The sequence below is a fragment of the Arvicanthis niloticus genome, chromosome 25 (assembly GCF_011762505.2).
Source record: "Arvicanthis niloticus isolate mArvNil1 chromosome 25, mArvNil1.pat.X, whole genome shotgun sequence".
NCBI lineage: Eukaryota > Metazoa > Chordata > Mammalia > Rodentia > Muridae > Arvicanthis > Arvicanthis niloticus.
Window position 1 is genome coordinate 32,348,768 of NC_133433.1, and position 19,656 is coordinate 32,368,423.

A 19,656-nucleotide genomic window follows, 5' to 3' on the forward strand; every position below is an offset into this window, starting at 1 on the left:
ATCAGCAGGACTGGGAGCGGAGCAAGAAAGGAAGCAGGGTGAACACGTGTAAAGTACAATACATCATATATGACATAATGACATCCATTGTTATGTATCATTACCATATACTCATTTTAAAATGTCTCGATAGCACTGTACAGTCAGTAAACAATGAATTTTCAATCTTCTCAGATCCTGCTTTGTGTTTCTCAGTTGGAGAGAGCACAGTAGGTTCACCCTAAGAATTTGCTTTCATATTCCTCCATCCCTTTATCACCCTGGTTCCAACTCAGAAGCCCTGTGTTGACTGAAGAGAGTAGAGGCGGGAACAAGACACTCTAGCCTTTCCCTCCTCTGCGTATGGGCCTCATGGGAACCACGGTGTTTATTCCTCTTGAACGACATGGCAGCTCTATCAGACAGAAAGCAACTGCCTCAATACTCAAGACTTTTGAAACCAGAGAGATGGCTGGGGGTGTAACTCAGAGGTCCAGTCCTCAGCAACACAAAGAAGAAATTTTAATATTTTAATTTAATATTTAATATTTTAAACCATGAAATATTATTATGCTCTCATTCACCATGTGCCATAACTCATTTCAAGTCAGAGGTGATAAACAAAGTAACACCACATATATATGACAGACATTTTCTTTACTAGGTGTCGAAACAAAAAGTAAAATATTTCCCATGAATTCACAACTTAGTCCATTAGAAAATATCTTATTCTACAATCTCTCTGGGGTACTTTTCCATCAGTTTCATCGTGTTGTGTTTCTATATTTCTATTTGGGTGAAAAGTTCCATAATAAACACCAAGAAAAATAATCCCAAGGAGAAGTGCAAGGACTATGGTGACACTGATGGGGATAAAATAGTCGGAGTTAAAGATGGAGAGTGGGTAAATCCAGAACATAGCCAAGATTCCCAGGGTGCCTAGCACCCTTACAGTATAGTAGCAAGACATTGGGCATTTGGTGTTTTGCCCCTTTATGTTAAAAAACGTGAACACAAGGATGAATCCGACCACAATCCTATATAAGAACTCCATACTTGGAGAATTGCAAAACTGAGTGTGATTTATGAATGCCCATACAAAGCCTATGATCCAAAGAAATAACAGCAGAAACAAAGCAACCCTCACATCCACAAACAGCAGAAGTACAACACTCAGCATCCAGGATAACAAGGTAAACAACTTGTAGAAGAGATACGTGAGTTTGGGCCAGAATCCTCTGAGGAGATTTTTATCGGGCAATGATTTTCTTAAAGCTATTTGATAGTCGACAGTTGACCAAGAAATAGCACAGCAGGAAGCCATGATGACCATGTCTACAAGAAAAAAAACAAAAGACACACTGTTTTAGGAGTGGTGACTGTAATATTATAGAACTAGTAAGCTAGCATGTGCCCTGCATGCTCTAGCAGTGGAGACACACACAACACGTCAGGTAGCTTACGTGTGTAACTCTTCAATATTCCCACATTGCATTAGTGGAGCTGAGGTTTGAAGAGATATATTACTTGACTCTTGTCATGCTGGAAAGTGATGGAACTGAAATCTGTTGGCATGCCAATCAACCGTATTATACTACTTTAGGATTGTCTTGAATAGATTCAGTAAGTAATAATTTGGTTAAACAGTACAACTGTAAGTCTTGCTTTTCTACACTATTTGGCTTTAACTTTAAACCCACACCTAATTTACTGAGATAGCTTAATAGATTTTGAAACAGTTAAAACAAAAACTTAACATAAGTATAACATAACTTAACAAAACTTAACATAAGTATAATGATGTTATAAGTATATAACATCATTAACAAGATAATGTTTCAGAACCTACAGACCCTAAGTCACATGAACAAACAGACTCTGAAATTCACAAAGTTCTATAGGTTTGGCCGCTTTACCTGTTCTGTCCCGGCACAGAGCAGAAGTTCATTACTGTTCTGAAAATTCAAGTCATTAGTACCTCACTGTTAAAGCAGAGCATGGTTTAAAAAGCGAAGCAAATATAAGACAAAACCAGAATGAAATAGTCACAGAGATACAGAATGAGTTCCTTTGAGTAAGCAGCACCCGAGGTCCACATGTGCACAGCCAGATTTCCAGTGATGTTTCTTGATGAATCTCCTTACAAATGCCTTACACTAAAAATCTGGACTTAACTTTTCTCTTCTGCTTTCTCCTAAATTGTTTTTGTTTGGTTTTTTTTTTTTAATGTCTTCAATCTTATATCTATGGCTGTTTTGCCTACATGTGCCTGGTGCCTGTGGAGAGCAGAAGAGGGCATTGGATCTCCTGGAACTGGACTTAGGGATGATCATGAATCATCACATGGCTTCTGGAACCTGAACCTGACTCAGTGAGTGTTCTAACTGCTAACCCATCTTTCCTGCCCATGTGATCTGTTTTTATATAAGGGGGTTCGGTTGCTTGACTTTGTTTTGCTTTGGTTTGGTTTTTGCTGTGTTTTGTTTTATTTTGTGAAACAGAGTCTCACTATGTAGTCCAGGGTAGTTTTGAACTCACATTAAGCTGCGTGCCTCCGGCTCCTGAGGGCTGGGATTACAAGTGTACATCACTGTGCCTGGCATTAATCTCCACCAAATTAGCACATACACATAGTTTTAAACGTTCTACAAACCTTAAAGAACCCAGCAGTCACTCGCTCTAGCTCCCTTGACACTGAGCTATAACCCCCAGAAGACGTCCCTCTCAGCTCCCCTAGCTGTCCCTCTGACACACACTGTTCTACACAAAACAGTCTGAGTTTATCTGCAGTGGACACTGCTCACTCACTCCCCATTCAGAAAAAGGAAAACTTGGCACATATAAACACGGCCTTCCTCCAGTCCTTCTCCCTCCCACTGCCCAAGGGAAGCAAAATAATGTTTGGTAAAAATCCTCCGTGTTATTACAGCTACATCAGTAGGTGTTGTGTTGGTTTGAGGCCTTTTTTTTTTTTTAACCTCACGGTAACTCTCTTCTTCTTTTAAAGCATTTTGTACTTCCTGTAATTAACATTTGTCTTCCTTCACACTTGATTTCTGTCTTCCACACTCTGGGAAGTCATCAAAACTGAATCTCCTATTTGTGAGACTCAGAAAAGCCCTCGGGGTACAAACGCCTTATGAATCCTACTCAGTGCAAGGGCGTTCCTACTTCCAGGACTATCCTGTATGTTACATCAGATATTTTGCATCTAGAAAGTTTTTTAAGTATCTTATATAATGCCATGTTTTCAGTGGAAGGGTTGTCGAAGAATACTTAGTCCTTAGTGAAACGGCTGATTCTCATAGCCTACTTCCCGGCTACTTTCCATCCTGAGGAGGGAGATGAGTCCCCAGAGAGCAGGGCTCCAAGGTACAGACAGACTGAGCAGGACAGGCCCCGAGTGGGCAGATGTCTCCCTCACCGGAGCTTAGAACGGACTCCTAGTGGCTCATTTTGCTCACTGAATGGCTACCCTTCCTGTAGTCTCTGCGTTGGGACGAGGTTGACACCATCCTGCCACGCAACAACCTTAGGGCACTCAGTGCAGTCACCTACCCAGAGCTAGAATAAACATGACAATATACTGTGTTAGGATGACAGACAACCCAGGAGGGCTTCAGACTAAATTCTTCAGACTAAATTCTTCCAGGCTCTGCCCACCCTCCACACCCTGAGATTCTCTCCTTGCGTGTTAGCATGTCTGTTGATGCTATACTTCTTCGGGTTTTGTTTAGGCAGTCATATGGGTGAGGTGTGGGTAAAACTTTCCTGTCCTTGATGAAAAACACATCTCACAGCAGATTTCCTGGGCCTCTGGTTTTTACAGTCTTCTGCAGTATTCCCTGAGCCTTAGGTGTGGGAGTTACATTGTAGAAGTATCAACTAAGGCCGGGTATCTCTCCATCACTCCTTCTATAACAAGGTTGTGCTTTTCGGTAACAATCTATCTATTGCAAAGAGAAGTGTCTTTGATGAGGAGTGAGAGCTACACTTGTCTGTGAGGATAAGGATGAATGCTGGAGTCCAGCTGAGTGGAGTCCGTGAAAGAAGACTTGGACTAAGAAGGGCGTTCACTCACTCTGGCTCTGAGACAACGCAGGCCACCTTTATTTATACACCTATTTTTTCACAGCTGAAAAGGTTTTACATTCATTTTGTCATGTATAATATCTTTGAAGAACTTCCTCCACTTAACAGCATGCTTTACTTTTCCCCTTCCTCCTCCCCAATCCCCACAGTTTCCTGCTAACACATGAACTGTGTCAAGTAAGAGGAAACCATCTCAGCAAGCAGTTCTATGTAACCCAGCACATTAGCATGTAAACAAGTGGCTGTGGTTGGTAGCAATTATGTTTACAGTAGAGAGAGGTAATAGACTACATACCCAGGAAATTCTGATTGAATTACTGGCACCTAGCATCTTCCAACATCCTGATCAGATCTAATTCCTCTAATGCCCAGGGCTCTCAACAAATTAGTAACCTGAGTTCGTTCCTCATCCTTGCTTAGCTCACTTCTGAATGTTCCTATCAGGTCTTGGAACCAAAGATCACTCAAGCCATTCCTATCCTTTTGATAATCATCTTAGCTGATGTTCAGAACAGGTCGGTGGGCACACCATTGTCAGAACATCTGGACATCAGCAGATGTGCCCAGGCCAGGCCCTCACGTTGACTCACTGAATTATCATTATTAACAAACAGAGGAGTAGTGATCTGCTCCGTTCCCACAATCCTCAGAGACAAAGGAGAATAAATCCTGACCCAAGCTTTCTTTTTTCTGATTCTGGGGAAATGTCTGTCACAGATAAAGCGAAAGTAAAAACTGCCCATAGCAAAACCAAAAATGCAAACGCAAGGCAAAAGCAAACTAAGCATTCCCTCAGAAAAGGCCAGGAGATTCTGCGTGAATATCTCCTTAGTTCCTTGCCATGTGGGACCCAACTCCTCAGGCCTTGCCATAAGGATAGCCATCTGCATTACACTTGTGTGTCTTTCCCAGAAGAGGCTTGGCCACCTCCAGATAAATATTAAAATACTGTTAGGAGTTACACATTATCTTAGTAATGTGGCAGTGGTAAGTCCTCATCAAAGGTCCCTGACCTCTCTGATCCTACATAGTTAACAAGATAGAAACACATGATTTTCCTCCTGTTAAGCTAGCCTTAAGTCCGATCAATTAAAGGGCTGTTGGTTACCACCAAGATATTACAACTTCACCCTTAAGATCTTGCTTGCCATCCTAGCTGTTGTGGTGCATAGGTATTACAGCTGGGTAGAATCACTGATAGCTTTTCTCCCTTGGAAACTTGCATAACAAGTTCCAGTACTATGAAAGCTAATTTTTGTGAGGCTGGGGGGCTTGCAAGTCAGATCCAGCCTAGGTCCTCCTGGTCTTTTGTCTAATGTCTTCAGCAATAGAGCACTAACTTTTATCTCGAGGTAATAGCCAAGGACAACAGCAATAGACTATTTTTTTTGAGTAATCTTTTGCTCCCCCTCCTCGACAGACAACTGGAAAGGGGGTTCCTCATGGCTGGTATCATGGGTTTAGTTAGAGAGCTATGGCTTCGGGGGAGCACAGTTAAGCCAAGCCAACAACATTTCTTGAATTGAATAGACTGTTGTTTCCTTATGTATGTTTAGACACCTTTGTTGAAAATTGGGCAGCCATAGCTTTTTGGTTTATTTCCAGATGCTCTACTCTGTTCCATTGGTCTAACCTGCCTGTTTTATGGCAGTACAGGACTATCTTTATTACTAAAGATCTATAGTATAATTTGAGATCAGGTATTGTAATAACTCCAGCCATGTTCTTTCACTTTATTATTGCACTGGATATTTTTTGTGTGTGTGTGGACTTCTGTAGATCTCTGAGAATTCTTAGAATATTTTTACTAGTTATGTAAAATATGACACTAGAATCTAGATGGAAATCACATTAAACCTGTAGATCACATTCATTTTCTCCATATTAGCTCTGTCAAGCCAGGAACACAGAAAATCTTCCCATCATCTAGTAGCCTTTCTGATGTTGGTGGGAGGTTTTTGTTGTTGTTATTGTTGTTTTGGTTTGGTTTGGTTTGGTTTGTTTGTTTGTTTGTTTTTTAGTCTCGAAGTTTTCATTATAGAAATTTTTCCCTTTCTTGATTAGGTTTATTCTTAGGTTCTTTATTTCTCTGAGATATTATAAATGAGATATTTTTCCATAATTTCTTTCTCTGAGAGTTCTTTGTTGTCTATATGAAGGGTACTGATTTTTTTGTATTGATTTTTGTCCTACAACTTTACTGAGAGTACTTTATTCAGTTTGCACCTTCTCTGGAGTCTTTTAAGTATAGAATGATGGTCTGCAATTAGGGACACTTTGACTTCTTCCTTTCGTGTTTTTATCCCCTGTGGTTGAATTAGGGAAAAGCTTGGAAGAGGCTGAGGAGAAGGGCAAACCCATAGAAAGACCAGCAGTCTCAACTAACTTAGACCCTCAGAAACTGAGCCAACAACTAGGCAACGTACACCAGCTGATATAAGGCCCCTGATACATATACAGCACAGGACTGCCTGATCTGGCCTCAGGGAGAGAAGATGCACCTAACTCTTGAGAGACTTGAGGCACTAGGGAGTTGGGGGGGGGGGTCTGGTGGGGTAGGAACATCCTCTTGGAGATGGGAAAGAAGGTATGAGATGAGTAACAGTCAGAGGGCAGACCAGGAGAGAGATAATGACTGGACTGTAGAAAGGATTAAAGAACAAAAAATAAAAAAAATAAATAAAAAGAATATGCTGATGGAAAACCTTATAAACAGTTTTGATTAAGTGTGATCTCATAAATGCTTTTCTGTGCATTAAAATTTCTTTGTGAAGACTCTTCTCAGAGCTATCCGTTTATTCTAAATGTCTACAAAACTTATTTTTCAAGTTCTCTATTGCTAGTGCATTCTCTCTCTCTCCCTCTCTCTCTTTCCCTCCCTCTCTCTCTCTCTCAAATTAACTTTCTTCCAACTCTTCCCTTAAGGAAAAAAAGCCATGAGGAAGAAGAAGAAATACTTGTCCCTGTCCCTAACCCAGAAGCTCTCTCCAATTGATAACTCCTTGCAAATGGAAGTTTAGTTTTCTCCAAGGGAGTGTCAGTAGTGAAACAAACTAAGTGCAGGGCACAGGGCCAGCAGTGGATGCCAACTGGAAATGCACTCAGTGACATCTTTGGAGGCTCCTTGTCTCATAATTTTATGTCAGGGATTTTCTTTCTTTTTCTTTGTTTTTTTTTAACTTCTACATTTATTTATTTATTTATTTATTTATTTATTTATTTATTTATTTCCTACCCTGTAGGTCTTTTGCACATCTATCATGGCTTCTGCTTTTGTGTTTTGATGGTATCATGAGTATTCAGACTAGTGGGTCTTGTGTTTATATTTGATTCTTGTGCCCTTTCTTGGGCTCTTTTTCTTCTCTTTGTTTATTTTGTCCCATTCTGATTTGCTTGGGTTTATATTATATTATATTATATTACATTCCCTTAGTTGCCTGTTCATTTTCTAAGGAGAGACAAAGGAAATGGATCCAGAGGGGTGGAGAGTGGGGGGAGTACTGGGAGGAGTAAAGGAAGAGGAAACTGTTAAGAATGTATTGTATGAAAAATATATTCTAATTTTTAAAAAGATCAGTTTAAAAAAAAGTAAAAGCAATAATGATAAGGGAAGAATCATTACATAAAGATTCAAAAGTTTAAACAACCTAAATTAGCAAAAATAACAGACAAGCTGGTTTATCTCTCATTGTGGTTTACCTCTCATTTGTAGCATGGTGTGTGTGAGAAGAAAAATGGGGAAAGTTTCCTGTACCTATTTGGACAGTTCTGCAGGACACACAGCAGAACACAAAACAAGCCAATTGCTACTCTCCTGGTCTTGAGGAAAGAAATAAAGAAAACATAGCATATGCATTTTCCAAGTTCTCTGCAGGACTGTCTAGTAACTGACAGCAGCCATTCCCCTTCAGGGCAGACAAGGGAAAAAACATGAATATCAAAGAGAGATAGAGAGATTATATCTTAACACACATCTAATACTTGAAACATGTTGCTGAATTTCATTTCAGAAACTCTTAAGAGTTAAGAAATTGAAAAACAGCCTTGGAATGTATACAGTTGTCATAAGATCTCAGTGCCATCCATCTAGCCTGGGGTATTAAGAAAGACTTACACTGACTTAAGTTGGCCTGGCCACGCTCCAGAAAGGCGTAGAGCTGAAGGATGAGTTGCGGGCAGCCTTCCAGGTAGGTCTCAAACAGTCTGAGCATGCTCAAGTCGGTGGCCGTATCTATTGCTTCTTTGTGAGGATCTGTTTGTTCCTCCATGAAATTCCTTGTCCTGTTGCTGTGTCTGAAAACCACATGGTAACCCATTCTCAAGACAAACCAATACCTGTAAAGTCAACATATTTCTCTTCAGCCATATTCTTTTAGACATGAAGTTCATGTCTAATTTTTAAATAATTTATAAAAAGATAAAATGCATATTTATGACACATGGATATTTCAAAACATGTATATGTTCAATGTTTAAATCAGGTTAAACATATCTATCACCTGAAATATTTATTAGTTTTTTTATAGTGAAAATATACAAAAATCCTTTTAGATTTTTGAAATATACAATAGATAACAATATTGTTAACTATAGGCATCCTAGCATGCCACAGACCTTATTACTTTTTTTCTCTTACTATTATTTAGCGTCTATAGATAAACTCTCTGCACTAGACATTTTATGGTGTATGTTTGCATATATATTTTTTGCACACATATTTTCCAATACATTGTTTCATAATCACCTCAGAGACTTTACTAAGACTTGGACCTTATGAAATTTTAATATCTGTGTGATATGTTTACTAAGCAAATATGATAATACCTCATTTTTACAATAATCATGAGATAGTTAGGAGCTGGTTTCATTTCACAGTTGGAAAGGCTAAGGCTGCAAAGGGTAAAATGATTCACTGACACTCACACAGAGAGTAGTGGGCTGGCCTAAAGCCCAAACCTAGACTGTGGATCTCTGTACTGGAGGCTATCTGGAGACTTCTGGCCTGGCCTGGCGGGAGGGTTCCAGTGAAGGGGAAAGGGCAGAAACAAGCAGGGAGAGGAAGTGCCTCTGTCGCCTCCACGCTGCTACTGCTGCTGCTGCCTGGGCAGCTGCTATTGCTGCAAGACACTGCACTGCCTGTGCTGGGCTGAGCCCTGGTGGAGGGCTGGTGAGCAAGCAAGCAGAGTGCAGGGGAGCTTCTGGTGGTGAAAGCTCTGGGAGAGCAGTCTCTTCCCAGGCAGTGTTACAGCTCTTGTGACATATGCTCTCAGTCGACAGAGTAATTCTCACACACTTTTATTCCTTCTTATATACAGTTTTAGGGTGGGTTGGGTCTGACAGCAGGTACTTCCTATTGGCTTGGCCTGAGATGCCTCATCTACATGAGGAGGGACTTATGAGCACTGTTCCTTGTACCCTTCCCCCAGGCCGCCAGCTTGTCAGGCTGAGCAGGCCAGATAAGCTGTTTACCTCTAGAGACCGAATAACAAAGGACCTGAGAAGCTCCCTGCATTGGAGACCTTAAGTGAAGTCCTACCACAGGAGTTGAATTGAATAGATTGCCTGCTGAGCTTGCTTGATTAAGGATGCAAACCCCTCACCCACCCTGCTGAGCTGAAGTGCCTAAGAGACTCTTCTTGTGGGGATGGGGTCTCCCCCTTTTTATTTGATGGTCTTACATTAAACTTTGAGGAGAACTTTGTCCTGGCTTCATCTCTTCCCGCCCTTCTCCCGTCCTCAGCCTCTCTTGCAGGTGAACCCCATCCAACTGTTGCTGCTGGCGGCAACAGTTCCTGTGTGACTGATGGCCACAATTCTCTCTATGGGTGGCTGTGACGACTTGACAGGTGCCTGGAGTTGGGAGCATGCAAAGATCTTATCGTCCCTTCTGGGTCTCTGGTGCTTCAAGCCCAGTTCAACCTTCCCAGGCTTCCCCTCATGGTCCACTGCTCCACACCAGATTCTGAGCCTTAACTGCTGTATACCAAAGACAACTCCAACTTAGTGTTCATTCGCTTCTCTTAACTACAACACAGAACATCTCCTTGCAGAATGTGAAGGCTCAAGAAGAAATGGAATCTTTCCCATCTAATTTAGTAAATTTCTAATATCAACAAGGGTTCTCTAAGAATTTTTCATAGTAGAAATATAAAAGGAAAACAAAACAAAAACTACTCAACGACTCTTAAAGAACCCTGCCCAGGCTCTTCTTCTGAAAGAACCTTTAAATAAATACTAGCTACAGCCTACAAATAAAAGTCTTAATTTTAAAAAAAAAAGTTGACACTCATTTAGAAGCAATTTGAGGCTAGTAGAAAGATAACCAAGACATTACTTCAAAACTTATCAGAACTCCTTGACTACTCTGTTTCTTCACACATGTAATCTAGACAGATGGTACATGGTTGATTAACTGATAGATCAATTGATAGATGATAGATAGATAGATAGATAGATAGATAGATAATTTGCAGACCCTGTCAATGTAAAGCCCACTCGAAAAAGAACTCACAATCCCCGGAGAACTGCAGACGCACCCCAAATCACTCACAAGAAACACAACTTGATGCAATCGCATGAGGTTTACTGGCTAGCCAGGGCTGTCTTCCCAAAAGCCCGCGCAGGGGCAGAGGAATTCAGCCACGAACAAAAGAATTTTACAGCTTTTAAGGGGGAATCTACAAACCAGGTGGGGGTGGAGTTAGGGAAGGGGGAAGGCTGAGAGTGGAGTTAGGGAAGGGGGAAAAAGGGGGAACAGGTCACTAGGTCATCGATACATTTGATCTCAAATTCTTAAGATGGATGGTATGTCACTTTATAATTGGCTATTTCGAACTAGTTTCACACTATATATCATGAGCTCCAGTTCAAGGGGGTCAGGCTAATCTCGAACTTTTAGCATCCCGGCACCAACTGTCTCAGGGTTGTTAGTTCAAAGCACGGCCAGGCTAATCTCGGGCCCATAGCATCCTGACACCATACATCTTATGGTTTGTTTAGTTAGGGCCATCTATTCAAATGGTCAGCTAATTTCCTGGGACTGAGGCAACACAGTGTTTGACTTACAGGTTTTTATGTCTTTGCTTTTAAGAGTAGGGTTCAGGGGATCAACTTATGATTTTTCTATCTTTCATCAAAGTTCTTTCCAAATGTCCTGGATTCTAACATCAAATATATTCAGACTCTAAACACTTCATACCACTCCATCCCCAAGTTAATCAGGTGACCCCTGATCCAGATGATCTCACTAACTCCTAATTGTTCTTCCTGATTCTATCCTTTGGGGCAGGAGTGTACCACAGCATATAAGTAGAGTTCAGACAACAGCTTTGAGGAGTGGGTTCTCTCCTTCCACCCCATGTGTTCTAAGGCCCAAACTCAAGCTGTTCTCTAGCTTGCAGCAAGCACCTTTACCTTCTGTGGTGGTTTGAATATGTTTGGCCCATGGGAAGTGACACTATTAACAGGTTTGGCCTGGTTGGAGAAAGTGTGTCACTGTGGGGGTGGGCCTGGAGACCCTCCTCTTAGCTGCCTGGAAGTTAGTTTCTTCTAGCTGCCTTCAGATCAAGATGTAGAACTCTCAGTTTCTCCTCTAGCACCATATCTACTGCCATGCTTCTCTCCATGATGAACTAGACTGAACCTCTGAAACTGTAAGTCAGCCTCAATTCAATGTTTTTCTTTATAAGAGTTGCCTTGGTCATGGTGTCTCATCATAGAAATGGAAACCCTAACTAAGACAGCTTCTGGGCCATCTTCTCCATCCCTGATTCTATCCTGTTCCTCACATAACCCATTCCCTTCATAATCCATATTGAACTCCTTAAATATAATTCATATGTCATTGCTCTAGCCAACATGTTCCAATGGTTCCCAAATTCTTACCATATCTTCTAAGGTTCCCCATGACCTGTCTCCACACAAACTACTGCCAGTGCCTTTTCATCTTCTCCCACAATTCTGGAGTGCCTCTTTGCCCCTCTTCACAGTGTAAAGGACTCTGTCTTCACTACTAAGTCCACTTTTCTAAACTCAATATTTTAATAGTTGGTTCTTTAAAGTTACTTAATTTTCTACTTGACTATCACATCTATAAATTAGACTCAGTTTGGGCTAGAGGCCAAGGTAGAGAAAATGTCAACCACACAGACAACTAATAGTCTCTATCCTCAATGACCTTACAACTCAACAGATATGCCGAGTCATTATACTACTAGCTGCAAAATAAGGCAGAAGAGATAAGCAATTATTAGAAATATAAATACCACACTGTTAAAGTATAGCATGGAAGAAAAATAACACTGGCTGGGACTAATTTATAATAGAAAGCTTTACTTGAGTCTGTTCCGAGTATTCAGCACAACAGGAAAATCTAGTTGTTATTCCTGAGATGGTTTATAAACCAGTAGGTTAAATACTATTTTAAAACATGAAAACTGCATAAATATTACAAACTGCACATAGAAAGCCTAATTAGCACAGGCAGCAAAGACTGGGAAAGGAAGCAGATGCCAGTGTTAAGAGTAGAAATTCAGCCAGATGTAGTAGTATGCACATATAGGCATGTCATACATACATATACTACATATATACATACACACACACACACACACACACACACACACACACAGGAGGATCACTTGAGCCTAGACTGGGTGACTCTGAGACCATATCTGTATCAATAGATAGGTAGGTAGGAAGGTAAGAAAACAAGTAGATAGATAGATAGATAGATAGATAGATAGATAGATAGATAGATAGATAGTAAAGGGTAAATAATAGACAAGTGCTGTCTAACATCTCTTTGAGAAAATATAGATTCACCTGAGAGTGAAGCATCATGGCATGCTTTTCATGGGTTAACTCGATTTGGATAGTTAGTGTAGAGAGATCCATCTTACCTGTGGGCAGGGCTATTCCCTGGGCAGGGGCTGCCAGACTCTACAAATCAGCACAATGCGTACTCATCACTACCTGTCCCTCATGTGGATGCAGTGACCAGCTATTTCAAATTCCTTCCTTTACTTCCCCCACAATGATGGATTATATTTTAAACTGTGAGCCAAAATAAACCCGTTCTCTCTTCAATTGATTGTGTTGGAATGTTTTCAATCCCAGCAACAGAATAAAAAAAAAAAAAAAAAAACTGAGACAAGTAAAAACTCTAACAACACCAAAATGTCTTGATTCAAATCCAGATTCCGCCAGTTCCTAACGTCTGTCTTTGCTCAGTTTCCAAAACTGAAAACTGGAGTTCTTCATCACCTTCCTGCTAAGTGGGCTCTGCATGAGCTGTCTTGTGAAAGATGCGTGACTAGGCCATGCCGATGGTATGTAAGCCCCTGGGGAACAGAGTAAATACGCTGTTCATAAGGTGCACAATCACTTCCCAGGAAATAAAGGAGACATTCAGTTCAATAGCGTAATGATCCATGAAAACTTCATACAAAGTTTTGCTCATTTGAGGTTAGTTTCATAGAAAAGAAGACTTGAGTATAATTTCCTAATTAGTTGATCATTGTTTTACCTTTAGAGCAAATGGTCCAATAGCAGTAAGCCAAATAAAAATTGTGCCTTCTTAGCATAATTTATCTCCATATATTCTTTCTTTCATTTGAGGGAAAAAAAAATAAGTATCAGGTCCTTTTTTCCAGTAATGAATTGCTGTTATTAGACAAGCCTTCATAGTGACCACAATGATACATTCTGGGAAACACACACATACAGAGAGAGTGGGTGGGGAAACAACCAGACATAGGGAGAAACAGATGGATGCTGTGTGACCTGAACAGCATGTTTACTCATCTCTCCCTCTGAAGGCACCCACAGTCCAAAGGACACAATACAGCTGAAGACTTGTTGAAGTCTTCCTGATGACAAGACAGAGCAAGCGCCAACCAGAGTAGTTAGAAATTCCAGGAGTTTCAGAAAAGAGAAGCATCTTTTCTCAAGACTTTGCCTGCTCCTCTGCCCTGTATGCATGGGATAAGACTTCAAGAAATAGGGAAACTCATGTGAGAAAGATCCCAGAGATCTCACCAGCTGCCTCCATCAGAGAAGAGCTCAGACTTCAACTCTCACCACATTAAAAGTGCTAGGCAAATATCGGAGAAATCCTCCAAGTCAGAGAAAACGTCACAATGTGGAAATATAAAGTATATCTCAGAACTAAAAGATTTTGCCATGGAGAGAGCAACAAAGACTTTCTCTACGTAATCTTCAACCAACCTTCTGTAAAATATCAAGGGAATTTTCCTGTAATTTGGCTGGTGAAGATACCAGAGTAAATGAACACTTACAGAGTACTGGAAATAAATAAAATCACTGTGGCGACTAAGTAAACCATTATGGGGAGCTCTCAAAACACTAATGATTGAACTACCACATCAGTTCAGAGGTCTATTAACAAACAAATGAGTAAAGAAAATGTAGAGAGCTGGAGAGATGGCTCAGGGGGTAACAGTACGTTACTGCATGGATTCCGGCACCCATATAAAAAGCCAAGCATGGCCAAGTGAATGCCTGTAGCCCACCTCGGGAATGGAGACAGGAGAATCACCATGACTTCCTGGCTCCTAGCCTGGATTCCCTTGCAGGGAGAAATCCTGTCTCGAAAGACTAAGACAGAAAGTGATAAAAGACGGACACCCAACATCTTCCTTTGGCCTTTACATGCATGTCCTCATGTGTATGCAGCTGCTCACATGTGCTAGTGCACATACAGCACACATACACACACAAACACCACAAACACACACACACAGAAACAATTACACAAACACACAAAAGAAAATGTGGTATATATTAGCAATTAGCAATGGTGTTCTACTCAGCCATAAAGAATGAAATTGTATCATCCATTAACATGAAAATAGATGGAATTTGAAACCATAAAGTAAGCAAAAGAAACCAAACTCAAGAGAGAAAAGTATCATATCTTGTCTAATATACAGAATGCTAGATATATATGAAGTCAAGGTAGAGAGGGTGCTCTTCAAGGGGAGGAAGAAAGTGGTCAAAGTGAAAAGGATTGGAAGAAAAAAGATGTAAAAGGTGGGGGAAGGCAAACATCACACATGGTCTCCTATGTGTGACAAGTCAAAACATCTGAAAGACATAAAAACAGAAATAAGATGACTTCACTAGAAGAAGGAGATGAGGAAGAAGTGCAGGAGAGGGTGGCAGAGGGTGGGTACATGTGGTGAGTGAAGGACAACAGCATACATAAATGAGAACCTTCTAATAAAATGCACTAGATTGCAAGCTGATAAAAAAGAACGACATAAAAAGAAGCCTCTTAAAGCCCAACGCTGCTGTCTTTTGGCCTCCTGTGACCACATGACTCATTGGCCCTCTTGCTTCACCTCCCATCTTATCGGCCGTACATCTATTTGCACATCAGCACCAACCTTTACTCCATTTCCCGTCACCTAACTGAGAATGTGAACTTCCAGAACTGACTGAAGGACTATTTTTCCAGGTCCCCTAAACCCAGAAGACTTCTTTCTCATTGTACATCTTGTCTTTCTTAAGCAAAGTAAAATGCTCTGTTAAATTAAAATACTGTATTCATGAATCTGGAAAATTCTGGCAATACAGTAATGACTCACAGAAACAGCACTAGCAACGAGCATTGTGCTGTCTTCAATAAGAACCTTTGTACCTTTGCTCATCCAGCTACTCAGCTCCAAAGTATGACCATGTCTGCTTAGATTAAAGATTAACAATGCTGGTTGAAATCTCTCCAGTCTCGCATTCAGTCCTGAAGCAGCCAACTTGTAGGAGCCCCTCCTCCTACCCTGACTCTGTTCAATGAAAACTCCACCTCTTGGTGCTGACCCAGACTGACCCTGCACCTCTTAGCCTTGTCTCTCCAGTCTGCCTGCATGAGTCTCTTCTCTCACACCTCTATTTCCTGAGAATCCCTCTTGGTGCTGACTCAATACACACACACACACACACACACACACACACACACTTTCCAATAGACCCTCCCATTTCAGCTCCTTTCAGTCACCTACCAACTTGCCAAAGCACTATCTACCAAGGACCAGACAGCTACAACATCTGCCTAGGATCCAAAGACAACAACAGCAACTGAATAACCCACCTAACAATAACAAGACCTGATATCAACATCAAGAAAACCTCAAACATTATAACTCAACATCCCTAGACCTGAATGCAAAACACAGCATGAACAGCCATGACAAGATGCCTCCACCAGGAGACAGTAACATTATTACTGTAGGCCCTGAGAAGTGCAATATAGCTGAAGTACAAGACAAGGACTTCAAAATAGCAATGATGAAAACACTCAAGGAGCCTAGCAAGGATATGACTAAATTCCTTAATGATGTCTGTGAAAAAATAGACAGTTGAATAAAAGAATAAAATCATTTCAAGACCTGAGAGTAGAATTTAACAAACAAATAGAATCCCTAAAGAACCCAAACTGAAATAAAACCAGAAATCAAAATGTTAGGATTTTAAATGAAAACCACAAAAGAAATCTGACCAACTGTGTTACTTTGAGTACGAATGACCAACATTGGCTCATTTGAATGCTTGGTCACTAGGGAGTGGTGCTGCTTGGGAGGGATTCAGAGGTGTGGCCTTGTTGGAGGAAATATGTCACTTGGGGTGGGCTTTGTGTTATCAAAAATCCAAGCCAGTCCCAGTGCGTTCTCTCTCTCTCTCTCTCTCTCTCTCTCTCTCTCTCTCTCTCTCTCTCTCTCTCTCTCTCTCTCTCCCTGCTGCTTTGGGGATCTGCATGTAGATCTCTCAGCTACCAGGTCTGCCTGTGTGCTGCCATGTTCCCCATTATGAAGATAATAGACTAAACCTCTGAAACTGTAAGTAAACTCTAATTAAATGCTTTTGTTTATAAGAGTTGTCATGATCTTGGTGTCTTTTCATAGCAATGGAACACTGGATAAGACAGTAACAAAGTACAAGACATAGAAAAGAGATTCTTGGGTGTTGAAGAAATGATAAGGATACTGAGAGCTCAATCAAAGAAAATGGTAATCTAAAAAAAAAAAAAATGCAAGCTCAAAACATCCAGGAAATCTGGACACTATGAAAAGACCAAATATATGGGGGGAAAGGGACAAAGAAAGAATACCATCAAAGGGAAAAAATTAACAAAATCATAGAAGAAAATTTCTCCAAACTAAACAAGAAAACGCCTACTAAGGTACAAGATGTACACAGAGCACCAAATAGACAGGACCAGAAAAGAAATGTCCCACGTCACATAATAATCAAAACACTAAATGTACAAAACAACAACAACAAAAAGGAGATTAAAATCTAAGGGAAAAATAGTAAGTAACATATAAAGGCAGAACAGCTAGAATAACACCTGACTTCTCAGTAGAAACTCTAAAAGTCAGAAGGGCTGTGGGACAGTGGACCATGCCAGGAAACCTGGGAAGGTTGAGCAGGTTCAGAGTCCACGACACCCAGGCACCTACCTGAAACAGGTGTATCCCTGCTTCCTACCAGATTCGTGACCTCACTGTCGGTTAGCCCCGAACAGAGTTCTCCATGTTAATGAGATATCTAGTGGCTCTGAGTGTTTAGCCAATAAGCTTCCCTTCCCTGACAGTCCTTCCTGTAAAAATCCACCCTGAGAAGGTGGTATGCACCCATTTTCCACAATGAACAGTTAATAAACGGTATGGATAAACATGGACTGTCTGTTTCATCAAGAACCACCATGGAGAACATGGAGGAGGCCCCTCTGCATTCCCAGAAAGTAAGAACTTTCATCAATGGACTTCAGTTCCCCTCCCCTTGGCCTGGGGCTCATTCTTAGCCACTGGTTCACTCTATTCCCAACTCCCTAGCATCTAGATGCCCATGAGTTTGGGATCCCCTGGCCCTGAGCTAATCCATGCGGTTTCCAGAGGCAACTGGACACCTAGGAGCTTGGGAACTCCAGCTTCAATCTCCCATATCCTAGGCTGTGTTTTCCCACCCCCTGAGCAGTGTATTGGTGCTTCCCTAAATCCTAGCACCTAGTGGCAGAGGTAGAACAACCTGTAAAGATGTTCTATAAATTCTGAGAGACCTCAGATGCCAGTCAAGACTATTATACCCACCAAAAGTAGCAATCACAACTGACAGAGAAAGAAAAACCGTATTTAAGCAGTATCTCTCTACGAATTCAGTTCTATAAATGGCACTAAAAGAAAAACTTTAGTCTGAGAATAACAACAGAATTGGCAAATGCCAGGACAGAAATAAAATCAGGGAGAAAGAAACACATGCCTTAACAACAAAATAGCAGGAATCAATAAACACTACTCACTGAAAATGCCCAATATTAATAGTCTCAATTCCTCAAACAAACAAACAAACAAAAAACACAGATAAATGAATTGGATTAGAAAATGGGATGTATCCTTCTGCTACAGACAAGAAATACACCTTAACATCAAGGATAGACATCACCTCAGGGCAGACATAGCCATTTTAATAGACAAAGCAGACTTCAAACAAAAACTAATCACAAGAGGTAGGGAAGGACACTACATACTCATTGAGGGAAAAATTCCCCTAGAGGATGATAAACATGTATGCACCAAACATGAGGTACCCAAGTTCATAAAAGAAACTACTACAGCTTTAATCACATATGGACCCTCACATGCTCATGGTGGGAAATAGCAGTACTCCATTCTCACCAACAGCAGGGTCATCAAGGCATCACCGAACAGAAACATGCTAGAGATAACTGACATCACACATCAAGTAGACCTCACAGATATTACAGAACATTACACCCAGACACAGAAGAACATAACTTCTTTTCCACACCTCAGGTAACTTTCTTCAAATTGAAAACATCAAAAAGATTATCCACCATGAGATTCATCCAAGAGACACAGGGATAGTCAGCATACCTGAATCAACAAACATAATCTACTACAGAAACAGATTGAAAGGGAAAAATAATGTGATCATTTCACTAGATGGAGAAAGGGCCTTTGACAAAAACCAACAGCCCTTATGATTAAAAAAAAAAAAAAAAACTAAAACCTCCATCAGGAAAGTTTTACAGCTGATAAACACTTTCAGCAAAGTAGCTGGATATAGAGTTAATACACAAAACTCAGAAGCCTTACTATATACAAATGAAAAAAAAAGAGAAAGAAATCTGAGAAGCAGTAAATTTCACAGTAGCCTCAATATATATATATATATATATATATATATATATATATATATATATATATGTGTGTATATATATATATATATACACATATATATGTATATATATATGCATGCCTTGGGATAACATTAAGAAAACAAGCATAAGACTTGTATAATAAAAATTTTAGGTCATTGAAGAAAAAAATTGAAGAAGACATCACAATATAGATTGTGAGGGTTTGATAAGATTAATATTGTGAAAATGACTATTCTACCAAATGCATTTTACAGATTCAACACAATTCCCATCAAAATTACAGTTCAACTCTTCACAGAAATTAAACCATTTTTAGCTTTATATGGAAACACACACACATAGCTAAGAAAATACTGAAAAATAAAATAATGTCTGCAGGTGTCACT

The 19,656-nt window shown here is 40.4% G+C and overlaps 1 protein-coding gene across 9 annotated transcripts in view; it reads right to left on the minus strand.

Annotated features, from left to right (window-relative positions):
• Window positions 1-495: 495 nt before the first annotated feature.
• The window catches only part of Xkr9 (XK related 9), a 25,500-nt gene continuing 6,339 nt past the window's right edge, over window positions 496-19,656 (minus strand). For 7 of the 9 annotated variants that reach the window (XM_076924339.1, XM_076924336.1, XM_076924340.1 and 4 more), the window contains 2 exons: window positions 8,186-8,406; window positions 496-1,314 (listed from right to left, as the gene is read on the minus strand). In XM_076924339.1, the coding sequence (XP_076780454.1) occupies window positions 686-1,314; window positions 8,186-8,406 (850 nt within the window). In that variant the 3' untranslated portion in view covers window positions 496-685. Of the gene's footprint in view, window positions 1,315-8,185; window positions 8,407-9,749; window positions 9,922-12,971; window positions 13,104-19,656 lie in introns of those variants that run through there. The other 2 variants (XM_076924343.1, XM_076924344.1) reach the window with 2 other exon arrangements.